The 13,244-nt window shown below is 37.2% G+C and overlaps 1 protein-coding gene across 2 annotated transcripts in view; it reads right to left on the reverse strand.

Moving 5' to 3' along the window:
- Window positions 1-2,824: 2,824 nt before the first annotated feature.
- Window positions 2,825-13,244, reverse strand: part of LOC134212870 (protein-glucosylgalactosylhydroxylysine glucosidase-like) — a 35,568-nt gene continuing 25,148 nt past the window's right edge. For both annotated transcript variants that reach the window (XM_062691125.1, XM_062691124.1), the window contains exons 7-8: window positions 4,448-5,208; window positions 2,825-4,390 (exon numbers count right to left, since the gene is read on the reverse strand). In XM_062691125.1, the coding sequence (XP_062547109.1) occupies window positions 4,299-4,390; window positions 4,448-5,208 (853 nt within the window). In that variant the 3' untranslated portion in view covers window positions 2,825-4,298. The remainder of the gene's footprint in view (window positions 4,391-4,447; window positions 5,209-13,244) is intronic.

The raw sequence follows: 13,244 nt of genomic DNA on the forward strand, positions 1-13,244 counted from the left end.
ATTCTGCTTCTAAGCCATGTTTTGAATTTAAATTACACAGACTTGCAAAGTTCCTTTTATTTTTATAATGTGCTGCAGCTCACCCAGACACAAAAGTATTTTTTGTAAAATCGATCGACTGTTTCAAAAAGTCAATTAATTTTGAAATGAATAAGTGAACAGCTTTTGTGTCATGGGTCATTACTTCTGATTAATAAAGCTAACGTTTTCTAATTAACCGTTTCTTTTAAAGTAAACTTCGTATGTATTGTTGCCTGCGAATTATTCCAACCTTGAGCAGCATTTTGGATAATGAATGGATAATTTTCAGATAAATCTAACAGTACAAGTGTTTTGTTGTTTGCAAATAATGTCATAAGTTATAAGGTCATCAATTTTTTCAATAAAATACGATACAAAATCATCTACAGGCTTTATAACGGTTTCTAAATTACACCGTTCAGTGGTTAGCCTTTGCTGAAAAACAACATCTTCTTTTCCACTATTACAATTAAATATCACTTCAGTTTCGTTTCGGCAACATTGTCCGTTTCCAAAGTAATTATTTTTTTGTAATTGTTTTTAAGTTACTTCGATACAAAAAGTCAAATAAAACATAAACCCTTTTCAAATGTTGGTCCACAATTATGTTAGATTATGCTAAATTGCTTCCCAAACAAATGTTTATACGTCCAAAATGTGTCGTTGGTTGATGATAGGCTGCTGAACCTATAATTGGCGCTGTAGGCATAAAACACGCTGATAAATTTTCACTCAATATGGACATGAAAAAAGTTTTTGTTAGAAAAACTTTTTTTCCTTAAATATGTCACAGGAACATTATTCCCAGAAAAGTTAGATAATTAAAATACCTATCTGCAGAAAAAATTTCATCGATTTCTGAGATGAGGTTTTTTTGTAATATCGATTTTAATTTTTAAAACTAATTTTTTTCAGTGTAGAAATCGGTATTTTATTTTTTGGATATTTTCCAAAAAACTTCTGGGAATTTCACGACAGTCCGCCATACAACACTTTTTTGTAGGTCTTGTCATTTTAGAGTTACATCGATTTATAAAAAATCCATGAAAAAAAATTAGGCCCTCATCAAATGTAACTCTTGACAATTTTTGAAAAACTAAGTATGCAGAGTGGCTTAGAAATACCATATCTTTATGCCCAACAAGTTTCATTCGATTCTGAGATGGTGCTGCCAGCCCCATAGAAGGGTTGGCGCGAAATTCGTCATTTATATTTTTTAACGCAAATGGTGTGACAAAAGGTGTTCTAGTGGTTGATTCGAAGAGTTTTAGCGGATCCACAATTGTTTTTGATGCTTTTATATCCAGAATGTACTTTTTCAAAACTACCGCAACATTAGGACATACCACAATGATAGGACATTTTACTCTAAATCGTTTTTAGAAGTCGTAAGGTCGGCAATTATGAAGTGCTGCTTCAAATGAAAATTGTATATTGTTTTTTGGCTACGAATGCTTCAAATATTGTCCAAAAAGGTTTTGGTTAACCGTATCGCCATACTAATGAAAACTGTGTATTTAATATAAATGCTCTGATTATCGTGCATATAAGTTAGCGCCTGGATGCTGGCAGCGGCGGTAGGAAATCAGCCTCTGCTAATAATTCATTAGCTAATAGGTACATGGTCCATCCTCAAACTTTGTTTGTAAGGTGCACTTCCACTGTTATTACCGTGGACCCCAGATAATATGACCGCTTTTAATCTGAACACTTTTTAATTTGAACCCCGTTGGTTTGAACATCGTTCAAATTAAAAATGGTTCAAACGTCATTTAGCACGTGGAATCGAGAGAAGATAAATGAAACATCGTGAAACGGAACGCAGAATCAAAACAAACCAGCAAAGAGAGCGGCAAAAACCAGTTTTTCTGATGCAAATAGAGTAACCAGAAGTTCAAATTAAAAATGAACCCCGTTAATTTGAATGAGGTACCGTTCAAATTATCGGGGGTCCACGGTACTTGCCTTGAGACTATCACTATATCTTTCTTTGGATCTCAGAAAACATCAAAATCAATTCGGTTATGGTTGTAAATCTGCGATTTAATTTTCTTTTCTAAGAAACAAAAATATATTTTTAAAACAATAACATAAATATAGAGAGTCGTAGGGTAACCAACTTGATTTGAACCCCAACATATTTTGGACCTGCTTTGCAACCTTTTTTCCGAATCCTAAACTCAATGCCGCTGCTAATTTATTTACTGGCTTCAAGTAAACAAGATTGTTCTGCATTCGTTTGACTATTTGCCTATGCCAAAATAACGATATCTAGGGTGAGTGTACCAATCAAAGGTTTCACATCCTGCTCCTTAGAACAGCTGTGAAAACCACAATAAAATTTGTTATAATCCTAAAAATTGATTAATCCATAGTACATGCACCAATCGTGGCACTATTCTTAATTTTGGTTCCCAATTTGGCAAATCCCATTGTTTTCTTATGGGATTGGATAAATTGGGACCACTAGTGCGAGAACTGGTGCGAAGAAGGTCAAAAATTAAGCAAAATTAATTTTCACAATTATGCTTTGCTTGTTTTGGAGGAGATCAAAGGTGTTATCGTATCATATGAATATGCATATGAATATTGATCTGAACTTGTTTTGTGGTGATTTGATTGGCCATTTGGCATATAAAGCACTAGTGCGACAACTGGTGCTATAGCCAAGCTGGCAAGCTGGCGGTTATTACCGCCCCCGGAAAAATGGATTGAAAAGACCACTACAGTACAAATATCACCCTCATAAACGGCCAGAGTTTTGCTAAAACACACCAAGCTCCAACAAAAAATTACCCATTTTTCTACTCAAGCTTTCGTTTAACAGATTTAATTGATCTGAAATCGTATCGGATATCACTCAACCTCATAACTGAGGATATCCTTCAACAAATGTACGTAATAATTTATATCAAATGAGTTTCGTTTCCCTTTTACGAAGAAAATATCACAAGTCAGTTAAAAAGCAGCTTGGTGTGGTTTGGCAGAACCCCGACCAAATAAAAGGGCTTTATTCTATGGAGATCAAAGAACTATATTTCATGGAGTTTGAAGACCTTAGAAGTATTAACGACTTGCAAAACATGTATTTCACATATTTTAGACAATGATCTTAGAAATATATAGGTGAGAAGGGGCCCTCCTTAGCCGTGCGGTAGGACGCACGGCTACAAAGCAAGACGTTCACGTTCAAACGACTTTTTTTTCAATATGTCTCTTTCGGTCGCATATTTCTTTCAGCCAAATGACATTGTCGGCCAAGCTGTTTTCGGCCTATAATAAACGTTCAGGTCAAAAATTCAAATCGGCCAAATGAAATTCGGCCTTTTAGTGTTATTTGGGCAAGTGGCACTTGCGGCCCCTCCTTAGCCGTGCGGTAAGACGCGCGGCTACAAAGCAAAACCATGCTGAGGGTGGCTGGGTTCGATTCCAGGTGCCGGTCTAGGCAATTTGATTGGAAGTTGTCTCGACTTCCCTGGGCATAAAAGTATCATCGTGCTAGCCTCATGATACGAATGTAAAAATGGTAACCTGGCTTAGAAACCTCGCAGTTAATAACTGTGGAAGTGCCTAATGAACACTAAGCTGCAAGGCGGCTTTGTCCCAGTGTGGGGATGTAATGCCAATAAGAAGAAGAAGAAGAAGAAAAAGGCGAGAACATATTTTTACTTGTATGGAGCCGCTTCATAGTGCGATGGTGGCAAACAATCAATTACCTACTTTGCGTCCCCTATTCTTTGCGCCCCAACGCCGTTGCTATGGGCCGTTATCGAAGATAATCTGTGCCGAAATATTTTGATAAACAGCCGAATGGTTGATGAAGGTAAAATGACGACACTACCGTTACAGATAAGAACATAACCCAATCAACAATTATGGTAAGTCAAGTAAATATCAAAATCGGAACAAAGATTCGAACCTAGCCACGTTCAGCATAGCCATGTTTTGTGGGTGCGGATCTTACCGCAAGCCTATTCAGATTACGCCATTTATGATAATAAATATAACGATAAAAAGTAACTTAATGCCAATCCCCATACATTCAATTTTCTTTCTTATATTTAACTCGATAATTATTTTAATAAATGGCGTAATCTGATTATATAGCAAGGTTTTAATGAGGCTTATCTATAAGCTAATTTATTATTTCAACTGGATCGACTGAAAACATTACTACGATTGGATGAAATTAGGTCAATTTTTGTACAGTAAACAGAGAGTTTTAACTTAACAGACTTTGTGATTTATCTTAATAGATTGATTTATCAACTAAAAATCTAAAACTTGTGGATAACATCTTCAGGAATTTTACAAATTGAGTAAATACTAGCTTTGGCCTTGATGACTATATTTGCACGTGAAATATCATCTGAAATGAAAAATAAATTAGTGGCGTTCTACATTCATTATTAAAACCAATACTCACATTGCTTATTCAGTGTTACAGCGTCAAAGTCAGAATTCCCAAAGCTTATAATCAAGTCACGAGTTAGGCTTGTAAATTGTAATATACTGCTATTGTTGGAAATAGTTAGACTCAATTTCGCTCCCAGATAATTGAATCCTTTGATTTTAAACCTTTTTGTACTCGTTGGTAGCTTCGTCTCTCGTATTTCCATTCGATCCAAAAACAGTCTTACTCCCCCGAATCCATTGATCACAGCTTGCAGAAACCCGCCTGCACCGGTGATAAAGTTGGTAGCCCCATTGAGACCCGGCTCCACCTCACTCCATACGGCGAATGGTCCACGAACGTAATTCTTATGACTTCTTTCGAAAAGTTGCGATCCTTTCTCTGTCTCTCCCAAATCCAGGTGGTTGATGGCATGGATGGCCCACGTCATGGCCGGCCCCGATCGTCGGGTGACGGATTCGTAAAATCGTAAATCATTGCTCCTGGTGATGCTGTTCATACCGGGGTACTGCAACGGATAACCGAGCAGGACGGTGTCCGCCTGTTTGATCACTGTCCCCAACTGGTACCCTTCGAACTGGGGATGATAATCATTTTCGGCATCATAAATCAGTTTGAGGCGCTTCGCCAGGGCACTCCAATTGCCGCCATTGATCATCGTTCGGGGAGGCGGCGCCACCACGCCTTTGTCCAGCCCCATCGGATGGGCTTTATTACCCGCATCGACAGTGTTGTCGTCGCCGTCGTTGTTGGTGCAGAGGCAGCTCGTCAAGCTGTAATGATGGGATTAGGAAAGGGTCGGAAATCTTAATACGATCACAATATTTAGACGCGGGAAGGTGACATCATGGAGCACTGGGCATGTAGAGAGGAAGAATTCCCATCGCACGGATGATGCCGTCATTGTTGCAGGTGTTGCAACATGAGAATCATGCTTGATGATGATGCATAGCATGACTGATGCTTTGTGGGCACCGATGATCGACCACACCGCGTGATAGAATAGTTGGTAGTGAGTTCCCATCGCCATCGGGATGGGATGGGAGATAACATGGCCTGTAGATAGGGAGGTAGAACGAGTAATAAGAGTTCACTAATAGTATCTGTAAAGTAGGAAAGTATTGGAACTAAATTAAAAAGTACTACATAACTAGTTTTATGTCAAATAGATATAATTATTTCATTACGGATAAATAAGTGCTTATCAAGTTGACTTTAGTAACAACTTTTACACACAAAAAATAATAATACAATTATTTTACAAAATCTTGGCATATACAATTCTGCAAGGCTTTAATACGAACAATTAAAACTTCTTATACAGATCGACGCTGTAGCCAACCAGGTATCTAGATAGGTTAGGTAATGTATTAAAATAATACAAAATTGTAAGATTTCAATACAAAGCTTTTAATACAAAAAATGTAAGTTTTTTATACAGATACTGGAGTAAAATAATACAAAATTGTAAAATTTCAATACAATGCTTGCGTTTATATCCTCCAAAATTGTATATGTCAAATTATTATACAGTTTCTGTACTTCCGTAATCTGGTAAAGTGACGTATACGCCATTTTCCAAAAATGGCGTTGACGAGTAGTACTCATCGTACTCTTTAACGGAAAAATGAAAAACATGTATGTTGTAAAATGGCGCATACATCACTTTTTCAGATAACGGCAGTGTAAGGTTTTTATGCAAAGCTGTTTTAAAATCTGCAACCCATTGCATTGGTTGAGTGTAAAATATTAATGGTACACTAACTTCATTGGTCATGTGTTTAATGTTTCTGAATTCAAATTAGAGTAAAAGCAGCAGCACCATAACCACCTCCATACGCACACCTAAGCCAACAAAATAAAATTTGCATAAAAAATTAGAAGTTTTTCATATAAAATGAGGAAATTGCCATTAAAGAAATCAGGGTACAGGCAATAGATAAGTATAATTTCATTTATTTAGTCTACATCTAAACAGATAACACTGAATCAACAATTTGACGCCACAATACACGGTTCGAGGCCGCATCTCTCCATCCTCGAATACGCCCCACGCTCGCCAAGTCGTTTTGCACCTGGTCTGCCCATCTCGCTCGCTGCGCTCCACGCTGTCTCGTACCTGCCCAGGTATCTGGCAACCCCAATCCTACCCACTACGTTTGACAATAGCCAACATCTTTGAGTTTCCCATTGTTCTATTGAAATTGGGTTTCCGACTGACAATTCTATTTTGTAAACAAACCACTATTCCGAAGTGATTTTTTCCAAATGGACGTAATTATTTTTCATCATTTTGTGCGAAAGTATGAATGCGAGGTGCTATTTCAACAAGAATATTGATGCCTTTAATAAAATTTATATTTCAATCGGCACCAAGCGCTCTACCTCGCCAAAATATCACGATAATTCAAAATACATTTTCAATGACAGGTTTCAACAATTATGATTACGCCTTCGTATTGAATTGATCGATGATTTTGATGCTGGCATCAGAAACATGGCCGCTTCGCAGACCCCTGTACCTGCCGGATCGGAAGCGAACACCATCTTTGCAGGGTTTATGTCCGGCATTCTTGCAACATGTTCTGCCCATCGTGTCCTTCCGGCTTTAGCTACCTTCTGGATACTGGGTTCGCCGTAGAGTTGGGCGAGCTCGTGGTTCATTCTGTTACAGAGTGGCTATTGAAGCTCACGATCTAGAAATTCTCTACGTAGTCTAGTCGTAGTCTCATCGTCGTAGGGGCAAGCCAAAGTAAATGCGATGCGACGCGATTCACATAAAAGAATAACAAGCATTATCAATGAGCTGTCAAATTGCATTGTCGCGTCGCATCGCTCGTCGCGTTTACTCTGGCTTGCCCCTTAAACAACATCAAAAATACGATACCCAATCCATATTTGCATGGTTCCGATTGATTCCAAAAGTGGTTAGTTCCCCCAACATATTCTAAGGAAGTCAGTCCGCATTAAGATCCTGAAAATCTCTATAATCATCGTCTTGAAAAACGACTTTCCATGATTTCGATTATAGATTCGTTCATATTCTCTAAATGAATTCCACGGAAACGAAAATATATCTGAGAATTCTTTGCGGATTATCGACATATTGGACTAGGGCTAGTTCCTGAAGAAGACATAAACATATTTAATGCTTACTTCTCAAATAATGAAAAGCATCAGTGGAATAAATGCATTTTCCAACAAACTCGGAATTCCGGAATCTCTCCGCTATCTTCAGACCGATATGAAATTTCATCTGAGGTAAAACCTAGAAAACATTTAGCATCCAATGGTTTCATTTTTATCAAAGGTGAATTATTTTACGAAAAGTTATGCTGATTTGAATTTCGACAATTTTCTTCATATCTCAACCTTTATAATATCTAACCCCTGTAGAATCTTAAAATCTAATTTTCTTAAGTTTTCACCGATAGAACATTTTGAAATGGGATGATTAGTACTAGAACCCTGTGAAAACAGATCGGAGGTTCATATTATGCATCTCGAGAAATTATAGAATACTGCGGCTTCCTGCTGGCTGATTCTCAGGTAATCGCAACAGTCACTAAACACGACAGTGTCAATAAAAATCTTACCCACCGTATGCACTTGTCATGATAAACACTCTCCATGTACTCAGTGACTCCTGTTGCCTCTCACCAATACAATCGAACACTGCTGTCATTTGGCGAAAAGCACGTGGTTTTGTTTTGAGAGGGAAAATTCTCCCTATCTTTTAACCCGGCGGCTATCTTGACGTCTACCTTCGCAGTCGAGCCTGCGAGAGTAAGACCGCCGCGAGAGTCTAGAAAAAGATAAGCGCGACAATATTGGTTTCATCATATTGTCATGTTGGGTACCGAACTGTCAAATCGTATGTATTTTTCCTTCATTGACATTTATACTAATGACACACTGGTGGTATTCGTACCATGGTACAAGTTGTACCACTAGTGTGTCACCTTGTACCATGCTGGTACAACGTGGAAAACCATGGTACAATATGTACTAGGGTATATAACCGTGGTACTTGTACCACCAGTGTGTCTTTAGTATTAGATCCCCTATCATTGCCAGCAAAAGATGTTCCGGACAGCGACAACAGCGACAATGTTTATTTTGTAAATAAAATATCTTTTTTTGAAGCGGTGAGTGCAAAATGAGTTACCTTGATTGGCTCAAAAAACTACATAAAAACTACAAAAAATTATCAAAGTACCCCGTCTAAAAACGGTGTTGGGCGTTACTCGTTGACTTCATTAAATGAAACAATAATAGGGGTTCATTCTCAATTTATGTAACGCAAATTTGGGAAATTCCATACTCCTCCCTACTCCACAGCGTAAGGGTTTCTGATAATATAAATATTATTATTATATTCGTTTATATGTACATATTTCAAAACAAATTTTACACCCGTTGAAAAGTATGGTCTTTAGAGCAGATAAGAACAAAACTATATTATCGTTACAATATTGTATGTCAAGCTAAAAATAACATATTTCAAATGATCTTTTTAATAAAAATGAGTAAAGAACTAGTATAAGGACTGAAACTTTAAGTAAATAAAGCCTAACAGCAGTGATCCCCAAAGTGCGGCCCTCTAAGCCTTTTCTTGCGGCCCGCGAAGGATTTGTGAGAATACACTACATGTGGCCCAAAAATAAGCATTTTATGACAGGAAAAGCTTTTTATCATTTCCAACATTTCGGCCTACCAAGTTCACTTCATTATTATGTTTAAACACGATTTATATTTCGTGAATAGTTTTATCATTATGATTCATTAAATTCATAACTTCAAAGATATTTTTTAGGCCGACAGTGAATGTACTTTGATGTTATCAAAATATATTATGCAGAGTGGCAAATTTGGAAGGAATTATACAAATAATGAAGCTAACTTAAAGGAACTGGAGGTTGAACCATAGGTGAAAATTATTTTGTCATACACTGCTCCGTAATAAGAACGCTTTTTTTTTTTTAAATAAGTTAAGTTTTGGCGAAATTACCTGAAGTTTTGCTGGATTATTACCTTGATTATGGATTCGTTTATAATGCCATTTGAATTCTTTTCATTATCGCAAACAGATTCTGTTCAGAAACTTCAAACAGAATCAAAAATGGACTTCTTCAAAATTTGAAACAAGGATTCTGCTCCGAATCTCGACCGGAATTCTGTTAAGAATCTTGAAATATTCTCTTTCAAATCCCAAACGGATTCTGTTTAAAATTCCAAACGAATTCTGTTCAGCATCCTTAACGGATTCTGTTTAGAATCCCAAACGGATTCTGTTTAGAATCCCAATCGGATTCTGTTTAGAATTCCGGAAGGATTCTGTTTGTAAAGCTCGAGTTTTGCTCACAATCCCAATAAGGTTTTTCTCAGCAATTCTTCGTTATTATTGCTACGAAAAGTTATAGTGAACAATAAAGCTCGAGCATAAAATCGATCATTTGATCATTTGAAAAAACAGCTTAGAATGTTTTCTGTCAACGAAGCTATAGCGAAAAAACAATTTCTCGTGTTCTCAGCTACCGCGATAAAGCCTGTAGAATATACTTACGAGTACATATTTTATTTGAAAAGGATTCACAGGAATACAATATTTTGTTTAAATATACAATATTCTGTAATATGCAATATGAACTGATGAACTGATGTTGCAAATATACTGCGGCCCGCTTCAACAGCTCAAAACTTCTGTGCGGCCCTTGACAGTAAGCATGCTGGGGACCACTGGCCTAACATAAACTCGGAACAACAGCCTATGATTAAAAGAAGGCAAAAATCAACGATGAAATATTGTCAGGTGAAACACAACTTAATATAAATATGCGAAACTCGAAAGAGCAATCTATGACTAAAAGAAGAAAAAATCAACAATGAAAATCAGGTTAAACACAGATAAATATAAATGTACGAAACTCGGGAAAGAAGCCTATGATTAAAAGACCATTTGACCTTCAACCTTTTGTCCTACAACCGTTAGTTCTATCTTTTGTTCTTTCGATGTTTCGTCCTTTCGAGCTTTTGTCATTCGACCTTTTAACTCAGATTTTTGTTTCGACCTTTTGTCCTTTCAACCTTTTGTCCTTCGACCTTTTGTCTCTTCGACCTTTTGTCCTTTCGATCTTTTTACTCAGATTTTTTTGCTTCGACTCTTTGACCTTTTGTCCTTTCGACTTTTTGACCTTCGACCTTTTGTCCTTTCGACCTTCTGTCCTACAACCAACTTTTTCAATGCTTTTAAAGAACGAATCCAAGAGAGACGATCAGAATACGCCGATCTTTTAGTGTTTTTGAATACAGTCGGGATTCGCTGGTTGGGATTTTAATACTTGGGCCACTTTTTAGTTGGGCCTCCGCTGATTGGGTCATGGCCCAACTAAAAAACAACCGTACTTCAAAATTCAATGTAAACACGGGAAACAGGATTGGGTGTCACTGGACATCATTTATGATGTTCAAGTCGAAATACACGTGTTCAAATGGATGTCAGTTGGCCCAACTAAAAAACCGGATTCGTTAGTTGGGTCGAGGTCGTGGCCCAACCAGCGAATTGCGACTGTATCGCTCAGTTTGTAATGTCTACTTATGGTTCGCTTTGCCCAGCTCAAAAATTAATGATTTTCAAATTTGAAGTTTGTCAATAAAAATTGTTTTCACCCAAAAGTTCAAATCAAAAGTTTTCGAATACCGGTATTACCGGTATTGTCTCCACCAAAAACCGAATACCGGTATTATTCAGAAATTGCCAATACCGACCACCCTAGTCATGTTGGAGAAGTCATCGTGAACAGTACGCGATCATCCAGTGGCGAGACGATATGGTGTGAAGATAACGTGTCGACGACAGTAATGTACAAAAGAAAACTGATATCGTCTTCTCGAACAATAATGGCAGTAGCGGATAATTTATTCAGTTGATGAATTTTATGTTACTTTATGTTACTTCATACTAAACAGATGAATATCGAAGCTTTCAATCAGAGTGTAAAATAATCGAAATTTTTTGGTGAAGTCCACCTCCCTTCACTTGTCAGCTCACTTTCAGACGCATTCATAGTCGGCTCTGGACTGTCAATATTCGATTGAATATTAGTCATTGAATATTTATGCACATTCTATAAATTGATAAATTATCTGAAATCTAAACACGATTTAAATGAGTGAAGTAATTTATCACATAGAACTGAATCCGATTTGCATCCGTGAGGCACTTTCAATGGTAAACATCAATATAAACAATACTAATTATGTTTTTTCTGCACATAGTGAGCACACTCAGTGATAGTCGAATGAATGAGTTCGTGGAGTAGTCGTCTGACTATTTCATTCTATGTTTTGAATAATCATGCGATCTTTGTCAAAATTCGGACTGAAGTTGCTTCATGAAGATGAATATTTTAGGCTTTGCTTTCAATACCCTTCGCCTTCACGTAAGAATGTGTACTAGATGCCATATTTAATTCTCTTGATGTAAAATGAGTAATGAGTAATATCTGAAACATAACCGTGAGGTGGCCGTAGGACTTGAATATCGCTGTTAATGAGCTAATTTCCTATGTCCATCTCACGGTTACACTCGTTTTTCATGTTTGGTGCTTCTTGAGTTGGTACTTCTGCAGGTCGTCGTGCAGGAATGCAATTTACGTAAGGCCTTTCTCATACGAACTCCAATTTGAAAACCGATCTAAGCTTCGGTCGTGACCTCCTAAATGTTTCACCCTGTAGAACCACGTGTGCAGCTTAGTACTTTGTACGTCCAGCGGATTATGATGTCTGAATAATTCGATCCACGTCTCACGGAGCCTGGCATGCTGTCAGCATCATCTCAAGGACAACAGGTCAGACCCACCTATTTTTTGTATATCTGTAGAAATAAACTATAATTGTAAAACTCCAAAGAAATGTAGGTGGCTAGCGTTGGCGGCAACTAGTGGACGACCAGGATATTAATATTGTAAAAGGGTGAACAATTTGAAATTCGACACCACGAACCATGGTCAGACAAAATGTGGTCTTCTTCTTTGACTGAATAGGTTGACGTTTCCCTGGGAATGGTTTGATTCGGGTTCGATTATATTATTATTAAACCTGCTTTTAAAATGAACTGCAACCTCCACTTATTCGGGTTTGAATTCGTGGTTGCATCGTAAGCATTGCGTTAAAGTATAACGCAAAGCATGCCGAAAAACTTTGCTGAAGAAGGTACACGGGAATAAATCCATTCCCGAAAATGGGAAATATGACTCATGATTTCATGAATATAGTGCGTTTTCATGTTATGAAAATACACCATGATTACGAATCATGATTTCATGATCTGTTTTATGATCCGTTGTGATAACGCATCGATGCGTTACGATTTGTACTGCCGAGGGCAAATCATAAAGACGGTTCCCGAATTCATGAGTCACCTCACTTGAAACCATGAATTTGACTCATGAATATGGGAGACGGTTCCTGAAATCATGAGTCATCTGACCTGAAACCATAAATTTGACTCATGAATATGGGAGCTTCGATCATGAATATGGACTCAATTCAACATCGAACAGCTGTAGTTCGACTCATGATATCATGAGTTATTTGACCAGATATTTCTGGTTTATTGAGAAACGTCAGATTTTTTTTATTATTACTTATGACAGTCCTATGGAATCATATAAATTTCTTTTAGTAGATTCACTTATATTCACTAATATTGCGCTAATATTGGTAGGCGATTTAAAAAGGTAAACTAGAAAAATTTTATTGAACGATTTTTCATAATAACTACGATTTGTGGAGAAGAATATCAGTA

The sequence above is a fragment of the Armigeres subalbatus genome, chromosome 2 (assembly GCF_024139115.2).
Source record: "Armigeres subalbatus isolate Guangzhou_Male chromosome 2, GZ_Asu_2, whole genome shotgun sequence".
Taxonomy (NCBI): domain Eukaryota; kingdom Metazoa; phylum Arthropoda; class Insecta; order Diptera; family Culicidae; genus Armigeres; species Armigeres subalbatus.